Source organism: Quercus lobata, chromosome 3, assembly GCF_001633185.2.
Source record: "Quercus lobata isolate SW786 chromosome 3, ValleyOak3.0 Primary Assembly, whole genome shotgun sequence".
NCBI classification, from domain to species: Eukaryota; Viridiplantae; Streptophyta; class Magnoliopsida; order Fagales; family Fagaceae; genus Quercus; species Quercus lobata.
The window spans coordinates 20284170-20305698 of NC_044906.1; the positions used below are offsets into that span (position 1 = coordinate 20284170).

At 35.1% G+C, this 21529-nt stretch overlaps 1 protein-coding gene across 1 annotated transcript; it reads left to right on the top strand.

Moving 5' to 3' along the window:
• Nucleotides 1-1264: 1264 nt before the first annotated feature.
• On the top strand, nt 1265-21223 carry LOC115979906 (nicastrin). The gene is made up of 15 exons (XM_031101997.1): nt 1265-1372; nt 1468-1582; nt 2744-2826; nt 2913-2989; nt 3515-3592; nt 6607-6678; nt 6802-6875; nt 8894-9023; nt 9142-9213; nt 12649-12768; nt 15110-15181; nt 16751-16891; nt 17906-17990; nt 18110-18548; nt 20667-21223. Exons 1-15 carry the CDS (start codon nt 1273-1275, stop codon nt 20929-20931), a joined length of 1923 nt encoding a protein of 640 aa, XP_030957857.1. The 5' UTR covers nt 1265-1272; the 3' UTR covers nt 20932-21223.
• The last annotated feature ends 306 nt before the right edge of the window (nt 21224-21529 follow it).

A 21529-nucleotide genomic window follows, 5' to 3' on the forward strand; every position in this document is an offset into this window, starting at 1 on the left:
GTGTTAAAATTTGGGATGCATAGATGCGGCAAAATGGCCGCCGCAACTGTGTCCGATGTGGCTTGACGCGACGACGTGCGAGGGATGCCGCTGCCTACTCGTCGAATTACGTCCAGTTTTTAAAATTTTTTTTTTAGATTTGCGTTGACTTGCGCCGATTCGGCTCTGATGCATGTCGAACCGGGCCGTTTCGGATCATATTGGCTGAATATCAGTGTGTTTCGGCTTAAAAAAGGAAATCGGCCGGTAAGGAAAAAAAAAAACTTAAACCAAAAATACCGGTGGACTGGACTAGACTGGATATTGATACGCCGCTATCTCCGGTGAACTGAAATCGTATCTTTGCTTCTTCGTGTTCTTCTTTGCTTCATCTTCTTGAGTGAGTACTGAGTTGTTCTGTTCTTTTTTATTTTTATTTTTTGGAAGAGTTCTATAACTTCCGTTTCTCTTTTTGATAAGAACAACACTTGAAAGGCTCTTCTTTGCATTTTGTGCCCTTCTGACCAAACGTGAGAGCCAGATCTTCCCTCCTCTTTTCTTTTTTTTCTTTTTTAATGGGAAGCCACACGTGAGTGCCACCTCTAATTATTATCTATTTATTTTATTATTATTATTATATAAAAAAGTATGCTTAATAATATATAAAATATAAATAAAAATATTTTTAATAAGTTTTTAATTGTATATATATATATATATATATATATTTGATTACCGAGTCTCGTACCTACCCTTGTACCTGAACCCGAATTTAAAAACGTACCCGTACTTTTGTAAGTTAAAATGACATATTTTTACCACGCTTGATGGTAATGCTTACGATAAAATTCTAAAAGTTTCCCAAAATTTTCTTTTTTGATAGGATCAAATTCATTTTTTTCATTTCTCTTGATTAGAATTTATATTAGGTACCGTCACTCTCACAGTCAGTGGGTATGGCCGGGTCAGCGTGAACCAAAAACTCCCTTCAAATTCGAAGCGACGGCCACAGAGACAGAGAGTGCTGAAGCTGCTCTTCTACTATGGTCGTCTAGGGCTTCCACAAGGATTCTTCCAATACCTAATCGAAACATAAGTAGCGAATCCGCCATGGCCACCAACAGCAACTTCCTTTTTTTTCTTCTTCTTTTGCTCTTCAACTTTCATGTCCGCCTCTCTTTCTCCGATGGTCAGTTCTCTCCCTTATTTTTCTTCTACATCAGTTCGATGCTTTTGAAATTACCTATTTTTATTGGTTTTGAATTTTGGGGAGCCTCAGGTGATTCGAACTCCATGGAGTCAGTTCCCGATCTTCAAATGTCAATGTACAAGGTCATTGATGGGTATCCTTGTGTCCGATTGCTCAATCTTTCTGGTCCAATTGGTTGTTCAAGTAAGTTCTACTTAATCTTTCTAACCCAGAACCCTCTATTTTCTTTGCATTCAAATCAAATCGGTGCATTCTTGCTTCGCTTTCTAAATTCTCAGATCCTGGAAGACAAGTGGTCGTGGCCCCGATTGTAAGATATCAAAATGCTACTCAGTTGTCTCAGTCCTCTTCAATTTTGGTGTCATTGGATGAATTTCAAAGTTTCATCACCAGGCACGCCTTTTCTTTTATCTGCTTATTGTGTATTGTACTCATTTATGTTTTTCCCTTAAATTTCCATTCAAAATTTGAAATGTATTGTATGATGATTATTATGGGTGGGGTTGTGTTTCCGGGGTTTACTCAGTATTGTATGATGATTATTATGGGCAGGGTCGTGTTTCTGGGGTTTACTCCACAGGGGCAGGTGCACCAAGTGGCCCTGCCTTGAAGAGGTTCCTCGTCATCGAAAAAGAAAAGCATTTTATGATGATGCACACATATTGTGTGCGTATGTCAAGTGCTTGGGGGACTACACACCCCGGAGAATAGTTAGGCTCTTGAAGAGCTCTGGACACGCATTAAACAAAAAAAGAAAAAAAAAAACATTATACTGTCATGCTTGATAATTCCAAGAACCAACCTTGTCCAATAATTATCAAGAAAAATTGATAAAAATTATATAAAGCATTGTGTATGCATGGTGCTATTATAAACATTAAAAATGAGCCAAGAGCCTTGTAGCTCTATTGATTGGTATCTCTTGGTGTTTCGGATATTTGAAACATCCACAGTTCAAATCCCCACTTCCCCCAACTATCAAATTATCAAAATCATTAAAAATAACCTACGTAGAAATTTTAAGTCTGTGTGTGTTGGTTTGCAATATTGCTCTGTAATATCCTATAGACTTTTGTAGCCAGAGGCAATGGGAATATAATCGTGTATTTTTAAACCCACTAAAATTTAATACGCAACTTATTTGGTATTGTTGGGGGTGTTGTGGCCCAATCATTATTATTTTGCTTATGGATGCATCAGTAATTGTTTTATACAAAGGAAGTCATGGCTCTACTTGTATTCAATTGTTCTGGGCTTGTTCTATTATGCAGTTAGTAGCCTGATACTGCATTTAACCAAATGCTAATCTGTTTGGCTGGAAGCTTTTGCTTTTTTTTTTTTTTTTTGGGTCTCACTTTTTACCATAAGCAACAAAACTTATTATTTTATTTATTTTTAATTTTTAATTTTTTTTATATTTGAAAATATGCTAACTTTTTTTTTGGCTCATCTTTTTTCTTGAATTATCACTTATTTGTTGAGGATAATGTTTGTGGATTCAAGTGTTATTCATTGGAAATTTAATTATATATTTGATATCTGTTTATTTTTCAGAATATGGAATGATTCAAGTTTTGCTAGCAATATTGCTGGTGTTATAGTTGAATCAGGAACTGAAATTCAAAATAAGTTAAAAGGTAAAATACTTTTATTTACTCTTAAAGCAAGTGGTTGAAGGACAGTGCTTTTGTTGCTACTGACACTGGATTTTTTTTACTCGTAGGATTCTCTCCTGCTCACAAGTTTCCACAAGCTGAATTCGCTCCTTACCAAAACACCAACTATGAGTGGAACCCAATTGTATGCCATGAAATTTGTAGTCTGATGACATTTTATTACTTTTTTACAATATTTTGTCAAAATGATTCAGTTTCTTTTACAGTTGCCTTTAAAAAAAAAAAAAAAAATTCGAACCTCTTCTTATGCTTTCATTTGCACTGCTATATAATGAGCCAACTCTTGTTGGAAAATATATTTATGAATTAGCAATAGGTACGTGAGTGTAATTAGTACCAAATTGAGAGCTTAAATTAATTGGTCATTACATTATAGGAATGTGGAGCATAGTTCTTTGATGGATAGTGATGAATTGGTTATCCAAAAAAAAAAAAAGAGGATAATGATGCATTGGTTAGCATGTATTGACATATTGATTAAGGCGTTATCAGGTCAGTTGAAAGTAAAAAAAAATAGGCTTATGAAAATAAAACTGTCAATGAACTTCTTGAATTTTGATTGAACTGAAAATTAGTATAACTTGGCTATGGGATATCTTTTCTCAATTTCTGTTTGACAAGCTGAAGCTTCATACTTCTGCATTTGCAGGGATCTGGTATCATGTTGAACGCCTATAATTTTCCTGTATTCTTACTCTCTGAGAGTAGCACTTTGACCCTGGAGGAGGTAATATATTGTTTGAAATCTGTACTCTTTCAAGATATTTTTGTATGGTTTATCTGTTCAATTAAGACACTTGTTAACCTGAGGTCTTGATTATATTGTTTGTTATGGGAAATTTGGAAAAGCTGCGCAAATAGGTTGGAAAGATTACAGATGAACTTTTTGGGCAGTGCCTTTGATGAGGAGTTCAAGTTCTCCTTGGTGGCATGGTATACGGTTTGTTCTTATAAGGCTTCGGGTGGTTTGGGGATTTGATAGGAAGCTTTAATCCAACCTGATTATGGAAATGGTTATGGAGGTTTGGGAATGAGACCACACATTTATGGAGATGGGTTATTGCTATTAAGTACGGGGAGGAAAGGGGTGGTTGGACATGGACTTAAAATTTAGTTAGAGGGACACATGGGTGTAGTCTATGGTGGAGCATTAGGACAAGTTGGGACAATTTTTTGTTGCTTTGTGTGTTTTAGGGCGGGGGATGGCACCCATGTATGGGTCCTAGCATGATGTTTGGTGTGGGAATCATTTTCTAAAGGAGTTGCACCTTGACTCATATGCTTGTTCAATGCTTAACTTCATTTAGTCTTGGTTATTCAATCAAATTGGAGTGAGTGAATTCTCTTTTAGATCTCCTATACAATTACCCCTGTTATGAGTACTAGGCGCAAAACAGTAATATCATGTACTTCTTTATATATAAATAATATTTTGTGTTAGAGTTGACTTATCAAACCCTAAACACCTTCACCTTAAACAACATCGTATCAGAGTATGAGAGCCGGAGTTTGATCCTTGTCTTCTCCACTCTACCTCCCATTTAAATTCCCATGTGTTGCGCTTCACCTATTAAAAGGTAGTTTCGGCTCACACGTGAGGAGGAGTGTTAGAATTGTGTGGTTAAATGATTAAATTTACCATATCCCAAAAAGTTTAAGTTTTTGGGACAATCAGTAATTTAACAACCCCTAATAGGGATGTTGGCGATAGGATGAGATGGAGATTGAAAGGGAGCGATTGCTTTGATATATGCTTTTATTATGATTCGAGGATTGAGGTCCTAAAGCTAACTATTTCCCCTTTGAAGAGTAGTTGGTGTGTTATGGCCCCAAGGAGGGTCTCATTCTTTGTTTGCATGGTTGCTTGGGGGAAGATTACTATAATAATCTTATCAAGAGAGGTTTCTCTATAGCTGGTTGGTGTTGCAAGTGTTGGTGTAATGGAGAGATGGTGGAGCATTTGTTGATCCATTGTGAAGTTGCTTATGCTTTATGGTGTGTTGTCTTTAGAGCCTTTGGGATTCAATGAGTGTTGCAAAGGAGGGTAGATTATCTCTTGGATGGAGGAATTGGTTCTGAAAGCACATATTAGATATTTGGAACTTATGTCCCGTCATGCTTGATGTGGTTGTTGTGGACAGAGAGAAATAATCGTATTTTTGACGATATAGAAAGATCAAAGGCTCAATTGGAATCATTGCTGATTTGAAATCTATTTGATTGGTCTCGTGCGTGTGGTCTTATAAGTAGCATTTTCCTCTTAGATTTCTGTGAATCACTTCACTCTTGTGCATAATTCTCTTGTATTTCTTTTAGGTTACTTTGTTTTTGTCATCATGAGTATAATGTTATCTTTTCTATTAATAAAATATCATGTCTAAATGCACATTTGAAGATGTGAAACCTCAATGGTTAGACTTAAGATGTCTTTTGCTAGATCATTGTTTGAATTGTCTCATGTATTGGGTCCAAATGATATCATTTCGATTATAGATTTCATAGGTTCCCTCTCATTTCGACTGAAATATATTTTTGTAATTATTTACTATTTAGGCTTATCTTATGTGACTATCTTGTATACAGAAGGTGGTTTCTTCTGATCTTAAATCTCTTCTTCTTCATACCTTGCTAGAGTGGAGTTCTTCCTTTAATCTTTTCCCTTGTTCTAATTTTTTTAGAAATGCTTGATCTTTGTAATTTATGTGTTTGATGTACTGTTTTCCATGTTCACCCTCGGTGTACCTGGGCTTCTTTTTAATACAATTCCGTTATTTATCAAAAACTAAAATAAAATTTTATTACTTATAAGAAAATTCTATTTATGGTATTATATGTACAAGTGTAAGGGTGAATCGGTTGACCATCTTTTCCTTCATTGTCTGGTTGCTATGGATTTGTAGTCTATGGTTTTGAGTTTATTTGGAGTAAGTTGGGTAATGCCAAAGTCAGTTGTGAGGCTCCTAGCTTACTGGCAAGGTCAGTTTGGTCATCATTGAAATGGTCATATATGGACAATTGTTCCCCATTGTTTAATGTGGTGTCTTTGGAGAGAAAGAAATAGTAGGTGCTTTGAAGATAATGAGAAATCCATAACTTGAGAACCTTAGTGGATTGGTTGTCTGCTTTGCAAAACCATTCATTTTCTTCTTTTCTTGATTTAAATTTTTGTACTTGATTTGTTGACCCCCTTTACACTTCCTGTGTACTAGGGTGTCCCTTTTTTCATATCAATAAATCTTATTACTTATCAATAAAAAAAGAAAATTCTATTTATGGCTCTTGGTCTACCCATAAATTGATTCTTCTTTGTCCTCTCTCTCTCTCTCTCTCTCTCTCTCTCTCTCTCTCTAAAGAACTGATTTGCCTGCTTGGGAGGATGTTTTTCTTAGAATGTGTTGGCACTTGATGCATCAGTAACAACTAACTACTTACAAGTAACAAGATGTTTCTAAACAATTTACCTTATAATGTGCATTTTTTTAAGCCATTCCAAATTTCATGGATTATAGTCATGTATTTTTTTTTGGTTTTCTTTTAAATAATTTTTCTACATAATTTTATTTTATTTTAGTTTGTACTCTTGGGTTTTACTCTTGTATACATTCCGTGAACTAGGGTAGCAATGTTTGATATATTAATGAGATTTTTGTTTACTTAAAAATTGTTTTTCCTTTTTGTGGGCAGGATGAGATTATAGTGTTGATCTGAATTTATGTTGTATGCTGTCATTTGTTAATGCAGGCAGCTACCAACAATGAGAAGAGCATGAAAGCTTTTACTGCTGATGTGGCTGAGTTTGATCTGGTGATGCAGGTATCTAATTCTTATTCTTTAAATGGTAATAATTTTGGAGGTTTAGTGATAATAATAAATAACGGTTTGCAAACTCATTTGATTGACTTATTATTGACCTGTAATACACTTGGCTTGGATTAGACAACAAAAGCTGGGACACATGATTCAGAATCTTGTTTAAAAGAAGGGGCTTGCCTTCCATTAGGTGGATACAGGTGAGGTTTTATGTTTTGATAATGCTATTTAACAACTCAATTTGTGAGGAAGTTGGTGTACAATTTTAAAGTTGTTTTGTAGTGTAACTATCATAGTGGTAATATATGGTTTCTATTAGAGCGTCTATTCCTTTAACCACCACAGAAGCACAGTAGGATGTTTTCATGTAATTGATGTAGATGATGTTATCTCAGTATCATATTGATTCTCAGCAACATGTTAATGGTATTGATAGATTGTGGAGATTCTGCAGTAAACTGATTTTGATCTGTGGGTTATTTGCTTTTTTGATAGAAGAGATTGTGAGTGAATTGGTTGATTAGTTCACTACATATAGCTTTTAAGGATTGGAGTAGCTTTGAACATTTCTTCTCCTAGCAGTAGGATAAACTGGTCTGGCCTGTTTTGTGGCACAAGCTGAGATTGCCCTTCCCCAATATTTGGCCAAGGATCATAAAGAGTTAAGTCACCTTCTTATATCATTCAGGGAGATAAGCCTTATCTTGCTTGATTGTGTTCTTGGTCATTGTTCTGACATCTAGCATCCTGTCCCATTTTATGAAGAGCTAATTTAGAGACAGTGAATTCAATGAAGTTGAGAATCTGTATTTTTTCTTCTTCTTATACATGTAATGATATTCTGAAAGTAATTATGGATGGTGATCCTTGGTTTCTTGCTGGTAAATGCTTTTTCTTATTTGGTGGCAATCATTCCATCAAAAGCCTTGGTTCCAGTCTCATTCATGATTGAGAGCTTGAAGTTGTGGATAAATTTCATAATGGGGATAACTATGCTGGGATGGTCATTGTCAAAAGGCCAGAACTTTGATTTAAGATCTTACTTTTGAGCTTTCTCAAGGGGTTTATGGGTTGATTTTTCCTTGTTGTTCCATTCAAAGTTCCTGCAAAGTTGGTTTTCTTTGTTTAGAACTGTGGCATAGGGTAAAATTCTAACAGTGGAATAAGAAAGCACAACCAGATTATAGTGTGCTATGCTGTTTGTGCAAAATGAGTGGGGAGACAATGAACTATATTTTTCTTCATTGTGTTGTTTGTAGGCATTATGGTTGCCAGTGTTTTCTTTGTCTAGAGTTTTATGGGTTATGCCTAAGTTGGTAGTGGAACATTTTCTTTTTCGGAAGGTTGTTTTAGTATAGGACTACTCACTCTTTCAGGGAATCTCAAAAAGCTTATACCATAAGATAACTCAAATCACTTTCTCCACCACTCATCTTGCACGTACAAGGCTTTATACAGCAACAAGTAAATTCCTATGGGAACTTAAATTAAAAGTAAATTTAAAAGAGCTTGTCTTAGATATCTTTTCTTTGAACTTGATCATCTTGAAACACCATAATATTATTTCCTTTGTCTTTCAAAATTTCTTGGAACTTCACAATATTTATTATTTTGGTATTTTGCAAATTGGTGAAGGAATTATTTCCAAGATCAATAGCAATTGTGAATTCCATATGGCTACTGTCACTAGCTCGGATGATATTTCCACCTGTTGTAGAGGGTGAGGTCGTGGGTTCAAAACTCACTAGGTGCATTATGTAACTTACCAATAAAAAAGCTTAATTAAAACTAACTAAAAAGATTTTTTGTTTTTTAGGTGTTTCTCTTCTACACTTACCATATATAATGATGTAGTCTTTTTATTTTTAATGAGATATTATCTTATCAAAATAAATAAATAAATAAAAAGACAAAAAACTCCTTTCTAGTTAATATTAATTCTGAGAGTTGAATACAGGGTAATTTAGAGAAGTGGATTATTTTGTGTAATGTTTAAAGAAGAGTCTGGTCTTGTACAAATTCAGGTGCTATACATGAGCTAATATTTGTTATTCTTGTATACTTACCTTGGTTAACAAAAAAAAAAGAGAAGGCAAAAGAATATATACAACTAAAATTGAGTGGATTGCAATGTTGTTCTTTTTCATTTTTCCCCATTTTCTGGACTGTTTATCTTACCTTAAATTGTAATAATTTGTTTCTCAATTGTGAAGGGCAGTGTTTGGTCATCCCTTCCTCCAATTAATGTTTCCTCTGAACAATCTAAACCTGTAATACTGACGGTTGCATCCATGGATTCTGCTTCATTTTTCCGTGACAAAAGCCTTGGTGCAGATTCCCCTATATCTGTGAGTTCAATTTTTATTTTATTTTATTTGTATCCCAATGTTTGAAATTTAGTTTAGAATTTGGTACGCTTATTCTTCCATATATCAATGCATATAATTGTGTTTGGATCACTTTTAGGGACTGATTTCATTGCTGGCAGCAGTTGATGCACTTTCACGTGTAGATGGTTTAGACGACCTTACAAAACAGGTGTGGAAGATGAGTATGTTTTCATACATTGTTGCTAACTTTCCTTTTAGTTCATTGACCTTCCTGGTTTTTGGGACTTTCCTAGTTTTTCTCAGCATCAAATTACATCTGTGGGAACCAACTCTAGTTTGGTTTATTTCCATTGGCTTGTGTTTTTGCCTTGGAAAAAATTGTAAAACAAAATTTAGGCCAGGTTCTAATGTGCATGATAGTCTTTGTAGAGATATATCATGTGAGTGTTGCTTGTTGCCTTTGTGAGCTTTTTGCCCTCAGCTGGGCAATAAGTGTTGCTACTGGGAGCCGTCCATGTTATATTTCATTTTGCTTAATTTATAGTATTACTACATTTAAAAGGTTCATTCAAAACATGGACGGTTATTAAGGAGGTTTTTTATTTTTGATAAGTAATCATTAAGGAGGGTTATTACTTTTCTGTTTGATATTTTTAAGTATTTAAGTTTATGTGTGTGTGTATATATATATATATATATTTGTGCTTTTCATTCATATAAAAAGTTGATTTTATGATAATTTGTGGTGTAGTTAAATTGCATGTAGTTTGTACAAAATTAGGATTAATATAATAATCATTGATTTCCCCTTCATATGGAAAATCCTGGATCTGCCTCTGAACATTGGAGCAGCTGATCCATTCCTGCTAAAGTTTTCTTCTTATTCATTTTTAAAATTTTTTTGTGTTTGGTTCCTTATATGTAAAGTTATTTATCCTTTTTCGTTTCGGGGGAGACCTTTATTCTGCTTGTAGATTTTTCTGTTTTTATTCCTATATAGATTATTGTTTGTAATTTAGAATACAATGATTGTCTTCTAATTTGCATATTCCTTATTTTTTGTCTGAAACTTTGGTTTGGGATTTTATTATTGTTATTGGTAAATTTCTTGTAGTATATTTAAGTGATTTATTGACTGGGGCTAAAAATAGAAAATCCAGCTCCTAGATCATCCCTTTTTTTCCTCTCAACTCACCAGCAACATTACCCAATACTGGTCACACCTAAGTGGGGTCTTGGAAGAGGTGGCTTGGATATGGTCCTACCCTTCTGCAGTTTTTGTGTGAATTGGATGTTTTCAAGATTCAAACCTGTGTACTTGGCACTTGGCTGCCTGAGAACGAGTAAGAGCAATATACATAATAATAAGGAGAATGAGATTGTACATATAAATTGAGGCTAGCCATACAGGGCCAAGCACAGGGTTGTGTAGAACCAGCCAAGTTCAGTTTTAGTCAAGCTCCAGTAAAGAAGTGATATTAGGATGTACTCTATATTAGAAGCTGACATTTTTAGAAATTATATCAGCCTTTGAAGAGAACAAAACATGTTCTTGCTTAATTTACCTTTCTAGAAGTTGGTATTATGTTCATCTTTTGCTTGGTTTCATATCGTTTTACATGGCCTTGTGCTGCCCACAATGTGCTCTAGCTCCAATGGTGCCACTTTCCGTTGTAAGAGCAAGGTGATAGGTTCCATGCCCATTGGGTGCATGCGGGACTTATAAAAAAAAAGAGGGAAATAGGTAAGTCTTACTCTATTGGATAGAATTATTCAAAATTTTTATTTTATTTTTTATTTTAAAATTTTGCCAACCACAATTTCAATCTTTCATGCAACTTTTTATTTATTTTTTATTTTTAATTAATTATTTATTTATATATATGCTGAAATTTTTTAATTAATATGCTGAAATTTTTATTGAAGAAAAATGGGAGGATCCCTCCTCATCAGCCCTCTCACAGCATAACACAGAACTGGGAATAAGGGGCATAGGATTAGATCCCTCTAGATCAAAGTTAAAAAACCACTGATCAAGGGAGTGGGCTAGTACATTTAGTACATTGCCTCTCTAAGAACGTGAAGGTGCTCCAAAAAAGAGAGGATAGAAGATCTAAAATTTCCATAGCCATAGTTTCATTGGACCAATGGAGTTGGCGAGTTGGACTTAATATTGATTGTATTGCATTGCAAGCATCACCCTCCAAGAGAAATCTGTCAAAACCAGCTTTGAGTGCTTTAGCTAATGCCTTGAACACATCAGAATCTTCTGGAACTAGTGGATCAACCTCAATTTGTTTTTCAGACCAAATAAAGTGAACTTCAGGCTGATGATTCCTCTAGACAGCTGCTAAACATATTTTACCTTCCTTAATTGTTGCATCAAAAATAATTTTCTCCAGCAGAGGCATGGGGGGGGACAACACTTCTGTCCATAATGACGGAGAGGAAGAGGAATAAAAAGGCCGGGGAGAGGAAGTGAGTGGATGGGTGGTGTATAGGGACGTAGAGCCCAAGAAAGGGGGTGGATTGGAAGGGGAAGTGAGAGGGTGCCTGAGGATGAGGTGAATAGTGTGAGCGGGGATGGGTAGACCCTAAAAACAGGGGTGATTGGCTCTAATGAGATGGGGAAAAAGAGATGCTACAGAGAGTAGATTTGTGGATTTGGGAGATTAGAAGCATATGGGAGGTCACCTTGAAGTTGCAAACTATACAATCTAAAGTTCAAAAGATATATAGATACTTATAAAAAAAAAGTTCAAAAGATATAAAGATAAAATGGTTTATGTAAAGCAGTCTTTTGGTCAAACAAAGATCCTAGGGACACAAGTTTAGGCTTTATCCTGAGCTAGCTCAGCAGCATCAAAAGTCCCAGTCCTTTCCCTCCAAATATCTCTCACCTTGGAGAACTGTCTTAGACATTACCTTTTATGCAGCTGATATTAGCTCTCGGTCTCATAGCGCCAATGATTGTGTCAATGTGGACATGTTTTTGTTCAAATTGGAAACATGTTGTCTTGAATCCATCCATTTACATTAGTTTGAATCTCCTGAAAATGCCTCAAAGGGTCCCTCTGGTGAACCCACTCTGCTTCTGCCCCCCCCCCCCCCCCCCCCTCCCCTCCATCTAATCAATAAAAAAGGAATCTTGTATGCCTAACTGAAGAGTTCTTTGCCTATCAGAGCAGCAATATCATAGTCAGTTGTGGCCTTTTTTGATTATCCATTGCTGGCCTACTCTCTTAGCCCAATGGACCCATAAAATTTTTTATATAGTCCCATTTTAAAAGCAAATGGTGGATTTTTTTTTGGAAATACTTAAAAAGTAAATTTCCTTATGTCAAGTCTGTTGTATAAATAAAGTGACCAACGGTCAAACTCTACTATTTGAGAGGCCGCATTTAATAACTCAAATATAAGAAGATTCAACTAGAAATTGTTTGTTGGAATGCTTGGCTCATGGAACACATTGTGAATGGTGTGGTAACTATAATTTGATTGATTATGTTAAGCATAGGTATATTATAATTTTTGTGGTGATGGTTTATCTTCAGAATGCTTTTCTGTGACTTTCTTTACTGCTGGCGTGCCTAAAAACTAAAAAGCTGCTTCATTTTCTGATAATTGCTTAATGTGGTTGCAGCTTGTTTTTATAGTTTTTACCGGAGAGGCCTGGGGTTACCTTGGTAGCCGGAGATTTTTACATGAGCTTGATCTGCAGTCAGATGCTGTTAGTGGTCTGAATAATTCATTAATTGAGATGGTATTCTTCTTCTCTTAGTAAATTTGGCTTCTTAAAATGTAATCTGGGAATTTTGTTATCTATCACATAGTATTTTTACTTCTTCTCATAGTATTCTAGTCTGCAAAAGTGTTCCCCAAATGATCCTTATGACACTTCTATTCATAGACCCTGCCTTTGTTTTCTAAAGCCTAAAGGTAGATAATATCTGCTTACCAACTCTGTAAAAAATTATGAATTTCAAAACCTTTTTCTTCATTATTCAGTCCACAAACATTCACAAGATAATTTTGTAGCTGCATGATGGTGACAGCAGCTACCGTGCCCTACTATATTCCCTACTATTTACTGTGGCACTCTCCTCCTTTGTCGTAGTTAACTATAAATACAAGATTTTGCAATTCTCTGACTCCCTTAGGTCCACTTCATGGTTTTTTGCTGCTTACATTTGAGTGTGTTCTTGTGTGTTTCCTAATTTGGGAGAACAAACTGATGGTATCTTCACAAAATCATCCATAGTGACTCCATAAACTGGCTGATCCACCTTGTTCTCTGCAAAACCTACTCCAACACTTCCTAGGTTGTCTCCCCTCTCAACCTCATGTCACCCAAATTTGAGGTGGCTTATGGACTAAACTCCTAAGGGTCTTCATAGGGCACGATGACCCATTTATTTACCAGTGGGCTCAATAGATCCTCACCAACCAGCTGGTTGCACCCCATTGGAACAGCCTCAATGGCCCCATGGTCCACCCAGTCTTTGTCACCCTTCCCGCTACAAATTGTAAGAGACTCATTGCTTTTGTCCCAGTGCTGTTCCCCAGATTATGCTTGCTGCCTTGGATGTGGAACCAGGTGGAACCCCACCCCATACTGAGGTCCTTTTGTAATGAACAATAAATAAATAATAAAAAATTATGTTTCATTTGCTTTCATTTACACAAGAAGATTGGAATCGGAAATGCTACAACTCTTATTATTATATTCAGCTTTAAACAAAAAATAAATTTTTATTTTACTATTATATGTTTCCCTCTTTCTTTTAGAAGAAATATTCTCTTATAATCACATTCATCATCAGATCATCTATAAATATAATCATTAATTGATAAAATGAAGACATAAATTGAAATGTTTACATTTTAAAGTGTCATGCTCAAGAAACCCCTCTCCCTAAAGAGAATAAAAAAAGAATAGAAAAAAAGTACAAGACAAAAAAGAACGAGTCTTTTGGCTGAATATTGTAGAAAACCAAGTTTATTTGTGATATGGATATTGTTTAAACTTATTTGGGAAATTGAGGAGAGAAGCGAATTTCGGCAACACCATTGCTGAAATTCTGAGAAAAAAGTAAGAGAGAGGAAAGGGAAATGATGTGATGGAAGTGGGAGAGAGAAAAAAGAAATTCCGGCAATGGTATTGCCGAAATATGTGCCCAAAAAAACCCTTGGGGACTGACCTGACCGAAATTAAAAAAAAAAAAAAAAAAGAATTGTGGCAATTGAATTGTCGATTGTGACAAGAGTAATGCTACCGTCACAAATTATTTTATAATATTTTTACAAATTGTTGTTAGGCCAACTTCTTACTAGTTCTCATCAAGACCCACCAATAACATTATTTTTTTATTTATCAATAATCACTCACTACATCAGCAGTTTGTGAAAGTTTTTGTAAAAAAAAAAAAAAATTATCTCTATCATTTTGCATGATTACAAAAAAAAAAAAAAAAAAAATTGGTAATCATCTACTTTAAGCAAAATGATAGAGATACAATTTTTTTTTACAAAAACTTTTACAAACTGCTGATGTGATGAGTGATTATTGATAAATAAAAAAGTAATGTTATTGGTGGACCCTGATAAGAACTAGTAAGAAGTTGGCCATAACAACAGTTTGTAAAAATATTATAAAATAGTTTGTGGCGGTAGCATTACTCTTGCCACAATCGCAATTCAATTGCCACAATTTTTTTTTTTTTAATTTCACTCAGGTCAGTCCCCAATTTCAAGTAGGTCAGCTAGGTTTTTTTGAGCACATATTTCGGCAATACCATTGCCGAAATTTCTTTTTTCTCTCTCCCACTTCCATCACATCATTTCTCTCTCCTCTCTCTTACTTTCTCTCAGAATTTTGGCAATGGTGTTGTCGAAATTCGTTTCTCTCCTCATTTTCCCAAATAAGTTTAAACAGGACCTATATCACAAATAAACTTGGTTTTCTACAGTATTCAGCCAAAAGACTCAAAAAGAACTGCTGTGTAATGTATATTTTAGTTTTGTATTAAAATAGATAATGGGATGACCAGTGATTCATCTGGATTAGAGGCTGACTTTTGGATCATTGGATTATGTTATCACAGGTCATGGAAATTGGATCTATTGGGAAGGGCTTCAATCAAGGTGTTAACAAGTTTTATGCTCATAAAACAGGGGTAAGAAACTTGAACTCATTTATTTCGTGAGTTTAGAGCCAATTTGGCATCAACTTCAGCTTTTAGCTTTTAGTTTTTAGTTTTTATGTACAGCTTTTTAAAACCTCTATTTTTTCCTCTTTTTCTCACTTTTTCAAATTTTTTCAAGGTACAAGTATACTTTAGCACACTTTAAGCAAAAAGTTTTCAACAAAAAGCTAGATAAGCTGTTCCCAAACGGATACTTAATATAACAAGTTTTATGTGACTTCCCTTATGCATAGTTCATTTGGATACTAGAAGTTCTTATTATGTACATTCACAAATATCAATGCCAACATATCATGCACAGTTGGTCATTTTTATATGGAAGTATGTTGAATAGGTGTAGTTTACGGTAGAGGTAATGGGGGTTGTGGCAGTGGTGGGTATAGTGTTGACTTTTAATTATTCGTCCCAAGGTTAGGTTAGCAGTCGGTTTGCCAGGCATTTTTATGGGGAAGTGGTGATGTTGTGGCAGTGGTGCAGTTGCAGTTCAGTTGGGATGTCAGGACTAAGGTGAAGGTTGTGCACAATAATGTTTTCTAGTTATTTGAGATTACTAATCAGGTCTGTTGATGTCCGCCAATAATGTATCTGTCAATTTACTAATATTGCAGAAGGATGGGAAAATTGTTAATTTTGGTAAAATTGGTAAGAGTACTCTTTGTTAATACATGCTCTAGCCCCAATGCTTTTTTATGGTACAAATGGTAGCATGTGTGTGGGGTTTTTGATATCCATTATGGTAGAATGACATTGGCAAAAACCTTGAAACTAGTCATTGGAGTAACAATTAAGGTTAGGTTTGAAGGTGAATATCAGGTTTGAGATGAATTTGAAACACCACTATTTGGGATGCTAGTCTGCTTTACTAAAAAAAAAAAGTGATGCATATGGCGTGAGAGGAACACCCATATGTTTGTAAAGGTGGAGCTTCCTTCATAGTTGAACTTCTTGTTTCTGTGGTCTTGCTTTGGTTGGATATTGTCTTTGAAATGCTTTTTTTTGGGGGGGGGGGTTCTTGGATGTTGAGAGGAACTCCCACGTGATTGTAAAAGTGGAGCTTCCTTCATGGTTGAACTTCTTGTTTCTGTGGTCATGCTTTGGTTGGATATTGTCTTTGAAATGCTTATTTTGGAGGGTTCTTAGATGTTCTAGATATATGCAAAACTTTCAATAAACAATTCTGATATTTGTAGAAAAAATAATTTCACTCGTTAAACTGGGCATTGGTTTGGAAGCCCACATCTGGGACCATCTTATTGTTTTGCACTTTCATTTTGATGCTCCTAATTTTTCTTGAGAATTTTCATGAATATTTCTATATTTAGGATAACTGAGTCCAAATTACTTGATGGCTCCCTTTGAAATATGGGGGAATAAGGATTTTTCACATTCAGGGGCCTTTAAAATACAATGAAGTTTAGCAACCAAGCAGCAACCAAGCTACAGGGATTCCTTTGCCTGCTCTCCCGCATATTGTACATATTATACATGCAAGTTACATTATTTCTTTGATTCCAAGATCAGCCTTGGTGATTCTTGTAGGCTTCATCTGCCACAAATGAGACATTGGATGCCCTAGAGCAAGCGCAAGATTCACTGAAATCTGAACACATAATCTGCTCAGTAGCAAATGCTTCAAATCCCGGAATACCTCCATCGTCATTGATGACATTCCTGCAAAAGGTTTTGGACAGTACACTTGAAATCCTTGTTTTTCTTTTTCCATCCACAGCTTTACTGTTTTTCTTTTTCTCTCTCTCTCTTTTTGGGTTGTGGGGGTGGGGATACAAGCACATATATGGTATAGAGTCTCTGTTTTGATTTTTTTGGAAACAAAGACCTCACATTATATCAACAAAGAATTTATTTTCAGCGTTGCCATCTGGTTCCTTGATTTTGTCGTTAATGGTTTGTTTAATTAATTTCTATGTTGATGATGATAAGGGTGATGGTGACATTAATAGAAGCGACAATGAAACTTGATCATAGTCACCATTATATCATATTTTATGGGGAAAAAAGGCATGTGAGTTTTGTACAATATTTTGGTTGGACTGTTCTTCCAAAATAATGCATATAATAAATGCTTCAAATACAATGCATCATTCAGTTCATGCACAACACCCCTTAGATTTTAATATGTGGATCAGGTTTTGAAATTGTCTTCATCTGCAGAGAAACTTCTTGTTTTATAAATGGAGATGTAGAATGTCACACATCTCTAAGGGAATTTTCATTTTCTTGAATACAACAAACTCTTTTAACTTAGGAGACTTCAAAAATTAAGGAATTCGATTGGTAGTTTCACCTAAATCAAATTTTCTTTATAATTTATCTTTCTTTTAATGGTTCTGTTCAGAGGTCTCTCCAAAATTTTTCTTCTTTTTGTAAATGGGAAAAAAAAAAAATTCTGGACACAAATTAGGAAGAGTGAAGAATTTATATATAGTAATGAACTAATGATGAGAAAGAGAAAGATCAGTGTATCTGAGGGTTTTTATTTATTTATTTATAAGGAAAGAAATCTTTCTACATGTCTATTGTGCACTTCCCTTGTACTAGGGCTGCGTTCTCTTTTCTTTTCTTTTTTTTAATAGAATTTTATTACTTATGAAAAAAGTTGTAACAAATAGTTAGTTTCATGTAACTCTAATGGTTTGGCTGCTTCCTCCACCCCCTTGCCCTTTTCATTAACAGAATTCTCATACTTCCGGGGTTGTTTTGGAAGATTTTAATAGTGTCTTCAGCAACAAGTTCTACCATAGCCACCTTGATGATACATGTAAGTTGGTTTTTTTTTTTTTTCTTCCCTTGAATGCTTCTGTATTCCATGATTAATTAATCTGTGTTACACTGCTATACCAGATCTCTAGTTATTTCTCGTTTGTGTTTTTGGTGCAGTGAATATAAACTCTTCAGCAGTAGTGGCTGCAGCTTCCCTTGTTGCCCGTACCCTTTACATACTAGCAAGTGACAATAATACTTTAAGCAGTTCAGCTTTAACTGCTATCAATGTAAATGTCTCACTCGTTGAAGAACTTATGGGTTGCCTATTGGGCTGTGATCCGGGTCTTTCTTGCAATCTGGTGAAGAACTATATATCACCCACTAATACCTGTCCAAGCCATTATGTTGGTGTTATCCCTGATGAGCCTTCCTCCACACCTTATCTTGGATATGTAGATGATGTCTCCAGATTCTTGTGGAATTTTTTGGCTGACAGAACATCTATTCCCAGGGAGAATTCTAGCTCTACTTGTTCAAAAGGTTGCAACAATGGTGAGGTTTGTGTGAGAGCTGAAACAGAAGGAAAGGGAGTGTGTGTTATCTCCACAACCAGGTATCTCACTTGCATGTAAATATTAATTTATAATGGATGTTGCAGAGCCTGCATAAGTATGATTGATTAAAATTTAGGTCCATTCTAATAACCTACCAAGGCTCATGACCCTATAGGGATGAGATTCACACATAAATAATGGGAGCATCGAGTGGTTAGTGTAAATACTCAAACAAAGTGACCCAAAGTCAAGACAAGGAAATGACCCTTATATGGGTAGCTGGGTAAGGTAACCCTTCTTCACCAAAATGGTGCTACTAGCATTCGGTAATGCTTGGTAGACAAGAATGTTAATTAACAAGCTTAATATTAATTAGAGATGTGAACTAGTTCGTTTAGCTCATTAACAAGGTTGATATTAAGACACATACACACACAAGATCATCGTTAATGGAATAAACTATTATGGATATTGCCTATAAATTCCTCACTTAGTTTTGGTATATAGTGGTTAGTCTATAAACAATAGAAGAAGACATCTTCTAAATTTTGTTCAAATTGGTGGCTAATATTTATTTCTTTACTTGAATTTTGAAAGGTTGATATGGTTAAGAATTGATTTACTTGTCAGAAAAAAGGTAAAAATTGAGCATCTCTCTTTCTTATAGAAAAAAAAGGTGCTCAATTCATATTTTTCACTTTGTATCTTTTGTATAATAATCCTTTATCTATTGAATATCCTGTTGTTACCAAATAACCTTATATAGTTTTTTTTATTTATAAAATAATAATAATAATAATAATAATAATAATTTACCATGAATTTTGAGAGGAGTTTGTGGTGTGCTTTTGTGTTACAAGTTAAAACCCCATCCCCTCTCCCCTATGTGTGTGTGAGTTTGTTACTTAAAAAAAAAATAAATAAATAAATGTTCTTTTTAACTTTTTTGAGTTCTCATTCTCAGTAGTAGTGTTCTACCTTCTTTTTCTGGTTTGTTTGGTCAAACTTTGGCTTTAAAGAGGCCTTCTGATTTTTCAAAGTTGACATTTAGGCATGCTATGACAGTGGTCTTTGACCTTTTCAGTTATTATGGTGATGCTTTTTTATGTTTAAGTGGTTATCATGCCTGATTTTTAAAAAAATTTGGGTTCGTCAAGTAGCTCATTAGCTCATCAAACCCTATGTTGAACCATGTTCAAGTTTTAAATCTTGAGATGAATTTGAAATGAGCTCATCTATTTTTTAACAAGCCAAGCTTGAACATGACAAATCTTGGATTGGCCCAGCTCATTGGCAGTAGCCTTATTAGAGCATTCACATCATTTCGTGCAAATATTTCTGTTTATTTTAGCATAAGAACCTACTGTTTCTTTTTTACATAACCACTTTTCAAAAACATTTACATCAAAATCATCTATTTTACACTACATTTCATTAAAATATTATTTTATTCTCTCTCTCTCTCTCTCTCTCTCTCTATATATATATATATATATATATGAGTACAGAAAGTATCAAAAAATAGATTTGATGTGAACAGTAACCGTGTATATTTACACGGTTATTGTAACAACAATCTAGATTTACAGAACTCTAGCTTAACTGATGTGGGTGATTTTTGGCGTTGGATTTGCAAAATTTACCCCTTATCCTATTATACATTGACTGATGTGAGTGCCCTTACATTCTTCTCTTTAGCTGATCTGTTTATGTTGAAACAGAAAACCTGATGGTACCTTAAATCAAGACTGTGCTGGACATAACTTTAGTGCAATATGTCAATTCATAGCTGTCTCTATGCCTCCGATTATATTTTCAATCTTATCTAGTGAATTTGGACGATCAATGATAATTGTTACTTTAATTACCTTAAGATGCAAATCATCTGTAGATTTAGCTAATTGGGTCTCCTAGATCAAACTGAAATTTTGTCATCTCTTGATGACATCATAAACACATTCTGCCGGCCTAAAATGCTCTCTGGGCTTTATTGTCCTCATAGCCAGTGTAGTGGGCAGCATGCCTTGATTGAAGCTTTCTGTTTTGTCAATGGCTCAACTTGATGATTTGATAAATGATGTACATTATAGATCCATGTTTAACACAATTATGTGTTGCTAAAGACTCTGGAAGAATTATTTTCTTCAAGTTTTAAGGCATATGGTCTATCGTTACAGGTATGTTCCAGCATATTCAACAAGGTTAAAGTTTGATTCTGAAGCTTGGATTGTCTTGCCCCCAAATTCCTCTGACCCAATGGGAATGGTGGACCCTGTTTGGACGGAGAGCAACTGGAATGCAATTGGGCTCCGGGTCTACACAGTCCAGAATGGTGCCTATGACAATCTTGTTTTGCTTGGTGGTATGGCCATCACAGTCTTGGCATACCTTGCAATAGTAATTACGCGAGCATTCATTACAAAATCCTTGAAGCGAGACTGACAAGGTTTAAATCAACATAAATTTTGAAGCGTACATGTGTGGAAATGTGATGGTAAAATACAGGATTTGATCCATTGATTAACTTGTTATAGTGTTTAGATAGTTGAGGGGATGTTGCATTATTTGAGCTTCATCCTTGTGCCATATGAACTTCACTGAAATTAGATCAAACCTTGTATTGTTATCTTACTAGTGTTAGAAATGTAAATGGGGTTGCCTAATTGGAAATGGAGCACATTTTATCCACTCGGAACAGGTGATAAACTTATGCACCTTTAAACGTAGCAAATTATCTAGACTGGTTCCTATTTCCTTCATGCCAGTTAGTCTGTATGTCTGTTTGGGATTTGTGCTTACTTGGATTAGAAAAAATCTATAGTACATAGGCGCCCTTGGCACAATTGGCTAGGGCATCCCGGATGGCAAGGTTCTTTGCAAAGGGTTTTGATTACTAAAAAAAAATGTGAGAAGTATGTTATTTTATGCTTGCTCTCCACGACACAACACCAGATGATTAAACTCATGAATGCGTGATGCTCATGGGGTCTACACTAGTCCATTGTGACACTTATGATACCATATAGGCAAATTAAGAAAT